Source organism: Trematomus bernacchii, unplaced genomic scaffold, assembly GCF_902827165.1.
Source record: "Trematomus bernacchii unplaced genomic scaffold, fTreBer1.1, whole genome shotgun sequence".
NCBI classification, from domain to species: Eukaryota; Metazoa; Chordata; class Actinopteri; order Perciformes; family Nototheniidae; genus Trematomus; species Trematomus bernacchii.
The window spans coordinates 746,803-760,352 of record NW_022988050.1 but is presented as its reverse complement, the minus strand read 5'-3'; the positions used below and the strand labels follow the sequence as shown (position 1 = coordinate 760,352).

Below are 13,550 nucleotides of genomic sequence, written 5' to 3'. Positions count from 1 at the left end.
ACAAAGGGGGATGCTTAGAAAAAAGCGTGTTTTTAAAACCTCATATCATCAAAGATTTTGCTTGTTAAGTTGTATTAAAGGGTGACACATCAACATAAATACTGTTGGGATTAGTGCAAATTGCTCTATAATCCAATAATGATTTAACTATGTGAAGGATACTAAAATAAATGTACCCAATAGGAAACGCACACACACAAAGCATGAGAACCACTCTATGCCAAACTCTAGATTGAGTGTGCAGTTTTCTGGGCCTGAAATAGACCACGTCTGGTTCCAACAAAAATGTCTTCTTTATCCAAAGATAAGAAAGAAATGATGTCATCTGTGGCTCATTCTCCAGAGTCACCGCTCTGCTCTGTTCCCACAGACACACATGTCATTTCCTTCCTTTGTGGACTTTGCTCAAAGGAGCTTCTAACAAGAGTACAAAGGTATCAATGGCTGGAAGCCAAACACAATGGCCCTGCCTCACCTAAAGGCCCTGACACACCGAGCCGATTTCGGCCGTCGAAAGATGTCTGGCCGTCGATGAGCGTCCTGTCGCCCTACTCGGATTGGTGTGTCCCGCACAGTCGTGTCTTTTCGGTCGTGCCGACACCTTCCACCCCGATTCAACATGTTGAATCGGGAGGCTGTCGGCAAAAGAAATCACTCCGATTGGCAGTTCAGCTTAGCGAATCAGTGCATGAGAAGCGAAACGGAAGTGAAGAAGGCACACACAGACGGCTATTATGTTTCATTTCCCAGTACCCCACTAAACATGCTTTCGATTACAAGTCGTTATGTGAAACAGTCTGTGATGGACGAGAGTGAAAATGGAACGCACGCTATTTGTTGTTTGTATATATCACGCAGTCTGTTCTTCTTCTCTCGGTGTATCACGCAGTCTGTCTTCCGGTTGCCTCTTTTGAATTAAGAATACACACTACCGCCGCTTGCTGGTAAGGAGAGTTATTGCCACTCACGCATGCGCAGTGCGTACGTGCTACTTGGCTGAAGTATTTGCGGTGTGTTCCAGTGCGACTTTTTGGCCAAGACGCAGGAGATGTGAGGCGACACAACAATCGGGTCCGTCAGGACGTGTTCTTTGGTGTCAGTTTGGTGTGTCAGGGCCTTAAGAAGAGACTATTAAAGCAGCTAACAAACCTTAATAGAGAGTGGCCTGCAATAAAGACAATGTGTAGGCTGGTTATGTAAAGTAGTTTCTGATACTATGGGTTGCACGCTTTCCTGTGGGTAGATAACCCTCAGTACTAATGTCTCCTGCAACTCTTTCCACTTGGAGGATGGAAAAACTGTCAGAAATAGGACATTTTCATATATTTAATAAGTCTCTAGTGCCATTTAATTTGACACAAGAGACACTGAACCCCTAGGCTAAAGGGATCTGGGTAGACGGTCTTCCTGCAAGCTTATAGTGCACGGGTGGCTCTAAAATAAGCAAGAGATATACGACACACAGCCTTTAAGGATAATAACTTTCCCTTCAGCCTTACACAGTGTTTAGGTTAACTCTAATAATTCACACTTTTCCGTGTCAGACTTGGACAGCAAAGGGCCGCCTGTGAAACAACACATCCTGCCAGTCTTTATGACTCACACACACCACAATGTGTTTGGATTTGCTGCAGCACTACCTCACTTTTCTCACTTCAATCAATGGGGAAGGCAATAAGATAACATCATAGGGTTTAAGAGGAAGGGAGGGGGGGGGGGTCTTGTTAACAGTGTGCATGGTTAGTAATATTTAGTAGTGTTACTTTAGAACCACATGCTTGTCATCCCCTCTCTTTCCTTTTTCCAACCTATCTGTGCCATCTATAACAAAGGTAAAAACACCATCTATAAGAAAACACGAGTTCAGTAATAGCAGGGTGATAAGTCTCCCAAATCACAGCATGCCCCAGCCTTTGATAGCATGCTAGCTCAAGTAATAAGCATGCAGTACCAGTGGTTTAAAGTAAATAAGTACATTAACCAAAGTACTACTGAACTTAAGTACAATTCTGAGGGACCTTTTTGCTACTTTCTACTCCTACCCCACTATTATTCAGAGGTAATTCATGGACTTTGACTCCACCATATTTACAAAATATCTTAAATTACTTAGCAGATTTGGATTAATGATGTGAAACATAAAAAAACACCTTAGTACACCTGGAGTGAATTAACAAGCTACCCTGCAGTATACAAAGTCATTCAAACTAGCTGCACCTTTACCAGCTTTGATAACACTTTAATGATCAATCATTATTAAACATATCATATATATATATTCATCTGAAATGGGCCAATGTGCATAATGAGTACTTTCACTTTCGGTACTTTAAGTATCTTTTTGTACTTTTACTTGAGTCACATTTTGAATGCAGGACTTTTACTGTAACAGAGTATTCCTACATTTGGTACTTCTACTTTTTACTCAAGTACAATATCTAAGTACCATCTCTCCTTGACAACTAGATAGCATTAGGAGAAAGGACACATATGTCCTATAGAGGTGTTATTGCCTGGCTTGGCTGTCTGCAGTGTCTGTTATCGCAGAGGTGGGTGTGGGATCAGCTAACGTTGTTTAGCTACTTTAAATCTGACAGGTGAGTGCAGACAGTGCCAATAATTAAAAACATGATGAAGCGGCCATTATTACAATGACTTAAAACACCTCAATATGAGGAGCAGTCAAACCCTTAATGTCCACATTGCTGTGTTATTGCACCAACCCTCGTCTGCTTATCACAAACGCTGCTCAACAACAACCACCTCACAGTTAGCTCGGCTAAGCTAACACATGCTAACACATGCTAAAAACAAGACAGCGTCGCCCCGGGTCTGTGGACTCACCTATTTGAGAATACTTGAAACCGGATTGTGTTCTGTTCACAATGAGATATCCATTATCCCGGGGGAATTGTCGCGTGTGTGTTGTTTTGTTTCCTGTAGCTGTGAGATTGAAGTTTATTTCGCGGAGTAAAATGGCTGCGACTGGGTCTAGGTTCGGATGCGGAGTGACGTAATGACGAAGCCTTGGGGGGGAGTGGCGGAGGGATCTGTCCTGTTTACCGGTCAGTCAGCATTTATCGTCCTACCATCAGCATGACTCGATTTTTTCAAACTAAACTACATCACAACAACACTCATACGTTGAACACTCATAAAGAATATCCTATGTCTGTTTTTTCCCCTCACATATGAGTAGTGTTATGTAGTGGTTGCTGTGTAAATCTGGTAGATATTCGAGGTGACACAAATCACAAATGCTCATTCTCACAACACTATACAGTCAAACTAATGCAGGAAACTCCTTTTAGATTTCATGATGTAATCCCAGGACTTCCTTGTATGTATGTACCCAATAATACAACTAATTGTGTGTCTTTTTTCTTGAATGAATGCAGTTTTTCAGAAACTGAGCAACATAGAAACACCATGCCCAGCTAATGGGTGATTTTCATTTTACAATTTTTTTTGACTTTTTACAAATCATAAAGTGGAGTTTCTAAAAGGGTCTAAGTACAATAAAGGGGTTATAAAACAGCGTTGTTCTAGATAGATTTATTTATTTAAACAAGAGGTAAACAAAACAATTATAAAATATTTGATTCTGCCAAGTTATTTAAGAACATGTCCCATTTTCAGAGTAGTTTACAAAATACAATAGAAAAAAACATTGCAGTATATCAGTTCATTCTGTACATAAATATAATACTTTTTGATGACAGACTCATTCTGTACGGTGTGAATTTAGTCTGCATCATTTTACATCATGCCATTATCATCAAAATGTACATTGAAAACTAATCCTCCTGATACCAGGAACATTATAATTATATACATAAGTCCGATGCTTTGAAGAAGAAGAAAGCCCATTTGATTAATCCCTCTTGAAGCAATTCAATTTCCACACCCATCATGTCCACTTGCCCTTCTGCACAGGAGCAGGGACATCAGCATCATTATGCAGAAACTCAAACAGCTGCTTAGCATTTTTAGCATTCTCCAGTATTTCTGCCAACCTTTCCTGGCTGAGTTGGGCTAAATCTGCCAGGCTGTCTGCGTTTTTCACAAGAGCCCTGTAGTTTTTCATATTGACCCCAGGCATTTTCAACAGGAAGTCATACGGCCCGGGGTTGTAGAGGTCAGCTGATTCGGCCACCATGTCTGACTCGGCTGTGATGGCCTGAGCGGCGGCACCATCCGGCTCCAGGCGACCTTTCTTCAGATCCTCGAAGAGCTCGGCAGTGGCGTGGGGGGACGGGCACCAGAGAATACGGAGCCGAGGGAAATGCAAAGTGAGTAAGGTGAGTTTGGAAGAAATGTCATTGGCCGATATCTCATGACGGAAATCTGAGCGTGCCATCAAGGAAAAGGGTTTTGCTGGGTCAAACTCAATGAGCAGCACAGGTCTTTTGTAGTATCGAGTCATGGAGAGACACTGAGTGTAGAGGCGGCCGCTCTGCAGGGAGCCAATCAGATCACTGACGCTCTTCCGCTCGACGCACGTGTCCGGGGTCAGGATGTAGTCGCCCACTTCCAGGGTGACGGGCTCGATGTCCAGCCCGCGGCGGTGCAGCAACGAGGGCAGCTCACTGCGAAACTCACGCATGTCAACGATGACTCGGGACGGCTCTTTGGGCTGCTCCTGACCTCCTGGGTTAGTGGACAGGAAATGGGGAAAAAATTAGACACTTATTTAAGAAATCGTGGGGACTTTTATAAGGTAAGACAAAATAAACTGTCCAGGGGAACCAATAGATGTTTGAAAATGACAAAAAATAGAGGAAGGAGGTGAAGGTAGTGGTTAAAACTTTAAAGAACAATTATATATAAAAGAAAAATGTGGGAATGTGGGAAAAAACAAGTATCCTAAATATATAAAAGAAATCCAGAAAACAATAAATAAAAAGGAATCTGACTCTTTTAACAGAAATGCACAATGTCCTTGCACGTATTTTTCTTAGTAGATAAAAGCCTACTTTTACTGGCATCAGAATATTTATCTTCAATACCAATTATTTTCGACATTTTATTTTAATTTAACGTTATAATATATCTTTAAGTACAGAAAATAATAAAAAGTTCCATTCCAGTGTCCGTATTTCTCTCTGGAATCTGCCATTTTTGCAAGAAGAATAACTAACAATTAATCACTCATCAAAATAGTTGAAAATAGCGACTAGTCGTTTCAGTTCTATAGACATGCCTGCTTTGCGGGTGTTGGTGGTGGCGTTTGCAGGCTCTAAATTCCTTGCCAGGTCCAGGTTAGTGTCTGCCCGCCCCTCCCTCTCCTCTGGGATCACCATGGTAGCCTTTTCTCTGCGGAGAAACACACACAGTCACCAAAGAGAAACCAACACAACAAAACATCACCAGACAGAGAGAAGCGTGTTTCTGACCTGATGAGGTGTTCGAAGGCTCTCTTTTCCCTGGACAGCGCCGTCAGGTACTTCTGTTCCTCCGTGGAGCCTCCGTAGATGAGGAAATACACCCTCAGTGTTTTCCCGGGCCGGCTAGCTTTGTAGATCTCCAACTGGCGGACGAAACTGATCTCAGCGTCGTACAGCACCACGAAGCTGGGCTCCACCTCGTGCAGCACCCTGGTGAGGCTGTGGGGGTCAGTGAGGCCCTTCAGAGGGTGGATGACAGTCAGCGGCTCCTTCAGAACTCCATAATAAGCATCTGATGACAAATCCAGCTTCATCTGTTCCTCCTCCTCATCCTCGTCCTCGTCTCCACTGCTGCCCATCATCTCCGCCTCCTCCGCCTCGTCTTTCCCCACCATCTGGGTCAGAGTCAGCGAGGGTCTTTTTTTACTCTTTGTGGGTTTTTTCTGCGCCGGCTCTTTTCCCTTGGCTCCTTTTTTCGGCCAGCTGTTGCCCTTTTTGTGGCAATCGAGATCGAGGGCGGCGGCTGCAGCGGCGTCACTTTTGCCGACGGTGCGGGCGTAGAGGCGGTGGAGCAGCGAGTCGGAGCCGAGCCGGATGTACTGCTGCAGCTGGGCACAGGTCCGGTCATCACTGGCACAGATCAGAACCCGACCTGGGGACACGTTAGGAATGTTCCCTTTTCAGTGTAATGCAGAAAATGCAGATAAAATACTGCCATATTTAAAGTGGACCTATCATGCTATATTTGAATAATATAGTGTAGGGCCATACCTATATAAGGCATATTTATACTTTTTTTTTTTCAAAATACCAAACAGATCATGCATTTTAGCCATGCCTCAGTTTGCCTCATTTTGACATTTTTTAGCTCTGTGTTTGTAAGGGCTGATTCAGTGAGAACAGCACCATCTAGAGGCCTGGCATATGTACTACAGCGTCTCCAGCGCTTTCGAACGGCAATGGCCGTGGCTGTCTCCTGCTGATTGGTGGAGTTGGCCCAATAGCCGTAGCGCCACCGTCCTGACGTCAGGACAGTGTTCAAATCTGGATCAGTTTTTATCAGATCCGTTGCAGCCCCTTTTTTAGAGATTTGGGTATGGAGGAAAATAGAGAGGGTTGTGTTTTCTGACACTTGGTGAGTTCCCTGGAACACCGGGGACACATATTCATGTAGAAAAGACGTACAAAAGTGCATTTTGCATGATAGGTCCCCTTTAAGTTAAGTCTGTACAATAATATAATACCTTTCGCTTTTTGATGACAGAGACTCTTTCTTAATGGTGTGAATACAGTCTGCAACATTCTACATTGTGCCATTATCATCCAAATGTATCCCAAAGATATTGAAGTGACTGTTATTTTGTATATATTGATTGTTGTGCTTTTATTTATGTCTTAATGTGTGCATATGTATAAATGTGTCTGTTGATTGTGTATATATATATATATATATATATATATATATAGGTATATACATATTTTTGTATTCGGGATTGTGGGAAACGGTATTTCGATCTCTCTGTCTGTACACACAAACTGAAAGATTGACAATAAAATTAAAGGGGCCCTATTTTGTTCATTTTGTGTCTCTACTGTGACATGTTTACATGCTTTAATGTTAAAAAAGGTTCTTTTTTTTCTTCTCATACTGCCTGGGGGGGTGGGGGACTTTAGACTTTCCAGACCATTTACATGCACTAAAACCTTTATAACACACTACAGGAAAGGGAAAACCCCCCAAAAAAGCATAATAGGGCCCCTTTAGATTATCAGTACTCCACTACAGCGCGGAGCGTGGTTTAAGCGTGCCGTGCCGTGCCCGGCCTGTTTTTGGTTGCGTTTCCACTAGGCGTAGTTCCGGCTAGCGGGTACTTTTTCACAGTTTTTCTGGCCCTCCAAAATCGAGGTTCTTTCCGGGCCAACAACCGGGCTGAGTATGCTAAACTAGTGAGAGAATCGCTGGCAACTACAACAAAATGAACATATTTGACCGTGATTTAATTGTAATACACGTTTCAAAATGATGCCGAAGTAACAACATACTGATACCGGTTAGTAAAAACCATGAATTAATGCTTTGACAAGTCTGCAGACAGACGGCAGGCGAAAAACCTTTTAAAATGCGTGTTTTCTAAATGGAGATTGGCTAAGCTAACGCAGTATATGCTCCGACCGTCCACACTCACAACAACGGCCTACAGACATAAATAAAGCAGCGACTGTATTCGCCATGACACAGACAGTCTGTGGTTTGTACTTGTTTAACTTTTGTCTAGTTTCTGAACAGATATGAGGAGCTGTGAGCTCTGAGTGCTAACAGCTAACGGCTGATGTTGGTTTTGTGTTTCGCATTGAAGATGACGTCACGGCTCCGCCTACACTGCGTTACTATAGTTACTGCCCCAGTTCCTAAACTGTAATGGAAACGCAGCATAAAGTGAGCCTGGCCTACCAAGGCCTAACTATACTGTACTAAGCCGTGCGAGGCCCTAAAGTGGAAATGCGCCATAAGACTGTCCTCTTTTGTCGATTAGTCAATTTAAAGGTCATTTTTGTCCTAGTCAACAAAGATTCTACAAAACATATTTTTTTAATGCTGTCCAACCCTTTTCTGACAAATGTATAAACTCATCTCTAGGAAACTCAACACATAAAGAGGTGCCTTTGCACGATTCTTTGTAGAGATCTGATAAATCGAGTAATCAATTAGTCTCCCAAATCGTATTAGTGCGAGAGGACTAAGAGTTTCTTATGTCAAGGACAGCCCTAATTGGCCGTAATTCAATTGTTAATCCATCCCTTTTAGCCGACTGTTTCCTCTGCAAATACGTTTAACCTCTGATGTTCAGGTGTTAGAGCTAAACCCAAATCCTTATCTCTACCTCTTTCAAATTACTTGAGCTACTCCTTACTCTTTCCATGTACCCGCAAATAAACTTCAGAAAAAGGTACAAGTAGTCCTGATCTTAGATAACTGGCTTACTGACACACTCAAATTGAATGCAGCCATTGGTTATTAGTGAAGGTATTTAGTTATAAACATGGGCTTCTCCTGCTTTGACACCAAAAAAATATATACTGGGAGAAAGCACTGTTCTATTGTCGTATTTTCTGCAGATTCAGGGGGACTAGTTTGCTTTTACTGCATGTGTAACGTGTATAAGACGAACCAGTGAACCATGACAAAGCAGCATACCCTGAAGAGGATGACTTTGAAATGTCAGAGCTGCGTATGCTGGCCTTTCTGCTGGATGTATATTAAAAATAGAATTGTAGATTTCATTTTCGTATATGCTTTTCCTATGTAGATTCATTTCAATGATTACCAAAAACGCCTTTGGGAAACTAAAACGTGGTTTCTATGAAATTCTGTAAAAGTAGTACATTATATGCTAATCTAAATGATAGAAAATGAGGTGCAGTGTTGACATAATGGACCTGTATATCACTCTGACCTGGTTCATGTTCAGAGCTCTTGTTCTCCTTCTCGATCTCCTGCAGTACTTCGGTCAGAGCCTCCCACTTCGGGCTCTTCTCCAGCACCAGTTGCCGTTTCACCTCTGAAACAAAAACATAATGTGAGCGTTTAGCAATCTAATAAATACACATGCAAGCAGAGAAGGATGCAGATGTCAGGTACCTGAGGATGGCTTTGGTTTCTCTGCCTCCACTCCCAGTTTGACTTTCTTCTTGCTCTCTGGGTAGCGGTACACTCTTCCCCTGGTGTTCATAAACATGGAGGTACTGGAGTCGAGGAATAACCACCCTGATGGTAGCATAAACAAACGAAACTCAGATGAAGGTGCTGAATCAGAACCAGAACCAGAACCAGAATACCATTATTAGTCCCACAGAGGGGGAATGTACATTGTTACAGCAGAAAAGAGCCAAAGACATGCATACAAATCTCTTAACCCTTATGTTGTGTTCGGGTCTCCCGTGACCCGTTTCAAGTTAAAATTATATAATAACTACGCTCTAGTTTTTTGTATCAGAACAAGGCTTCATGATATCCTCCACCACAGATATATAAACACTACAAAACTGATTTTGACCATTTTAGCCAAGTCTGAAGGTCTCTTGTATAAAAAAAAGTGTATAATTTGGTGTTCGGGTCGGGGGAGACCCAGCAGAATTGTTGTGGGTGACTCGAGGTCAAATTTGGCCCAATCAAGATTCATCTTTGACTTTAGACACCCCTCCCCCCCCCCTTCATACACTGTAACAATAATTTTTCGCAACATGCACCTGGTCTCCCCTTCCTCCACAGGAACTCCACCTTTCTCAAAGAATATGTACACTAACACTTGAACCTGAACACACACATGCACGTGTGCAATATGTGGTGTAATGTGTTTTGGGGCCATAACATTACATTACAACAGGATTGTACGGTTATGAATGCATTATAAGTTAGTTATGATGGAGTTAAAACAATATTGGATGATAGTCATTTTTCTTTTGTGTTTTGGACTGAGATAAATCATGGGTCAAAATTGACCCGCGAGCACCATGAACGGTAACAGCTTTTGAACACAACACAAGGGTTAATCACAAATATTAGGTTCAATATTCACCCACAGTATTTCAAATTAAGATGTAGTTTACCTGAGTTGGATCCAAAGTTCTTCTGGCTGGAGCGCAGAGACTCGAGCAGATTGAGGAAGGTGACGCAGTCGTACTGGGTGAGGTAGAGCAGCAGCACCCTCAGCACCTTCAGGTCCTGGACCAGAGCCTTGGTCTTTGAGCCAAGCTGGTGCCACAGGGGGTCCAGGTAGTGACGGATCGTCTGGATAAGAGTAAGCCAAACACAACCAAACCTCAAATACAGGAAACTCAGCTTTCCAAATTAGACACCTAATCAGATAAAACACCTGTCATAAGAATGCCATGTTTGCTGTCTTTAAAGGTCACCTATCATGCAAAATGCATTTTTGATGTCTTTTATAAATATGTGTCCCCGGTGTGTCAGGGAACTAACCAAGTGTCAGAAAACAAAACCCTCTCTCTTTTCCTCCGTGAGAGACAATGCGTGACGTGTTTTGGGCGTAATATGGTCTTTGTTTACATTAGCAAGCATCGCTAACACTCAGAGCTAAGCTGTACTGGAGAGAGTATGTTTAAAAAAGCCTGTTTCATTTTCTTGTTTTAGGTTACATTTGGCTTTCTAAATAAACAACAAGCAGACTTTTCATTTCAACATCCAACTCCATTTAAATACCTTTTCGAAGGCGTTTCCCAGCGTGTTCTCCAGGGAGAGGTCCTCGGCCTCCAGGCTGGGGTTGTAGCGCTTCAGCTCCTTCAGGCAGGCGCTCATGATGTCCAGGATGGAGCTCTGGATGGCCCTCATGGCCGGAGTCAGAGACACGTTGAGCTCTACCACCTCCGGCTTGTGTCTGTCCAGCGCTGTGTTCACTGACGCTTGAAACCTGTTGAATACAGCAGGTTACAGATTATTATTATATACTGTGATATCTTGTTTCAACAGTTACTTTATCACTTTATTAAAACAAATTGTGATCACATTTTTATTGAGATGAATACACAACATGTACAACCAAAAGCACAAAATATTTTCTTTTAAAAAAAATGAAAAAATAACTAAAAGTACATAACAAAAATAAAAATTAGACAACAGACTACTTACAAAATGCAGAATACATACTGTATTTACGCTAAAAATAATAACAATACAGAAATCTCCCAGACATTGAATACACACAGACACACTTTATTTTAAAAACATTTGGTATTATTATTTAAATTTTTTTATTCTATTTTGTCTTTATTTGTACCTTGTGTGAATCCTGTTTTTAACTCTGACCCTGTTGCTGCTATAAACGCCTGCATTTCCCCAAGGGGATACATGAAGTTCCATCTTATCTGATCTCATATGTGCTTTTCATGCGATGAAGTGTCTAAATGTGCAGTGAAATAGGTCTCATACCTGGGCCACAGGTAGAGCTTCTTGACGAAGAGGTTCCTCATCACACGCTCCACCTGGCAGAATCCGGAGGAGAAGGACGTGGCCTTGTCAGTGAACGCTTTAATGAAGCCCGTCTTGTTCTTCTGTCTGAACAAACGGAGGATGAAGGCCTCCTGACACGACTCGATGATTGTATGAGCACGATACACCAGGATGCCTGAGGGCGAGATGCAGAGAGAGAGAGTGTGCATGTTAGTCTGGGTTTCTGTTTGCTATGAGACCACAGGATTCAAAGGTTTAATTCTCATGTGCACAGTAGAAATTAACACAAAAAAACCCATAAATAACCAGCAAATTCATGAAACAAATTTATATTTTTTAATCAATTACTAATTCTACAATAAAGCCATAAAAAAAATATAATTAAACACAGGTCAAAGAGATAGTAATAACCACCATTATGGTCTAGAATGCAAATAAATGACAACAATTGTTCCATGTTTAGAAATAACTAATATGTTCAGAAATAACTAATATTATTGACATGTATATAGACTTTTTGCGCTACTTTTTATTTTGTATTTTTGTATTTTATTATACATGTTGCATTGTTGGAGGAGCTCAGGTCAGAAGAATTTCATTGCCATTTCTACACTGTAGCTTTGTGCATATGGCAATAAAACCTTTGAATCTTTGATCAATAACATCATACTATGTAACAAAATATCATTGTATCCATGATCTGACCTGAGATCAGATGAGCGGGGACGCGGTCGGTGAGGAAGTCGACCACCAGGATCCTGCTGGTGACGAACAGCACCCCCCCCTCGGTGTACACGTTGTATCTCTCAGCGCTCTGCACGTCGCTGGTCACCGTCCTCGGCAGGTGGGTCACACCCTCCGCTCGCAGCTGCTCTGTGAAATACTCCTGAGAGAGAGAGAGAGCATTTTGTTCATCTTCACATGGAGGAGCTCGGGTCAGAAGAATTTCATTGCCATTTCTGCACTGTAGCTTATGTGCAGAGTGCAGCAAAAAGTATCTAACATCTGTACCCAGGAGTCATATTATAAAACTGTTCTACTTAAAGTTATCTTGCCTAGATTATACAATTATAATGTCAAGTTAAAAATGTGATTCCATAATGGTATTAGAATTTACCACAAGCATTTTCATTCTCACTTACTTATATGGTAGTTATATGACTTGTGAAAGGTATGTTACACAGTTCACTTTCAGGGTCATACCTGGCTTTACAGTTGACAACATTAAAATGCAATTCAAATATAAAAAAGTAAATGCTATGAGGCTCAAAAGTCATTTACTGATTTTCCAATTTGTGCAAGCAATATTAAAACATGACATTGGATTTATAAAGACTTAGGCTGCTGTACGATGGACTATTGACATTTGAAAATGGTGCAACACAAGCAATTCAAACACATTAAACAAATAGTTCAAATGAAAACGGCATTTAACCAGCTGTAAAATGGAACAATCATAATATTATTCAAGTGTCATTTAAGAAACGTCCCTCATGAGCTTCCGTAGTGGCGCCTTAATTCGCGTACTGAGCACCTGGCTCCTTCAGAAGCCTTCATAACACACGTGATCTCCCTGCTCACCTGCTCAGGTGTGGTGGTGTTCAGCAGCAGGACCAGGCTGCCCTGCTCGGAGTAAACCCGCATGAACTGCAGCAGGATGCGGTCTATCCCCATGCCCTCCGCCGCCACCAGCAGCCCGTCAACCTCAAACAGACTGAGGAACATCTCCGTCTCAAACTCCAGCAGCGGACCCGCCATGTTGGAGGGAATAAAACACCAACAACTACAAGGTTTCTGTTAATTCCGGTGAAAAATGTCAGCTAAAAGCAAGAAGGCAACAGAAGTCATCGTGAGACAGCTGCTTGGTGCCGCTGCAATCTGTGGTCCTTTGTTTTTAAAATGCACTTCCGGTCATGTGACAGTAAACCAAGAGAGCGTGACGGCTTCACATTGAGGATCGAGAGCGTCATCTCGTGACATGGAGGATGATAGCAGATGTGATCCATACCTGCTATCATCCAATATCATCCACTATGATCCACTTATATATATATACGCAGTGGCGGTTCTAGAACATTTTACATGGGGTGGCAAAGGGTCATGCCAGGGTGGCAGTACGTGGTATTTTATACTGTATATAACCTATTTATTGTTAAATCATGCCCTAATACAAGTGTTCTTAATGCACAAGAGAA

The 13,550-nt window shown here is 42.0% G+C and overlaps 1 protein-coding gene across 1 annotated transcript; it reads right to left on the bottom strand.

Moving 5' to 3' along the window:
- Positions 1-3,540: 3,540 nt before the first annotated feature.
- Positions 3,541-13,431, bottom strand: LOC117473870 (DNA repair endonuclease XPF-like). Its single transcript, XM_034119805.1, has 10 exons — positions 12,937-13,431; positions 12,061-12,241; positions 11,335-11,530; positions 10,609-10,816; positions 9,996-10,176; positions 9,028-9,153; positions 8,843-8,947; positions 5,397-6,039; positions 5,204-5,316; positions 3,541-4,650 (listed from the first exon to the last, which is right to left on the bottom strand). The coding sequence occupies exons 1-10, from the start codon at positions 13,111-13,113 to the stop codon at positions 3,911-3,913; spliced, it is 2,670 nt and encodes an 889-aa protein (XP_033975696.1). The 5' UTR covers positions 13,114-13,431; the 3' UTR covers positions 3,541-3,910.
- Between the last annotated feature and the right edge of the window lie 119 nt (positions 13,432-13,550).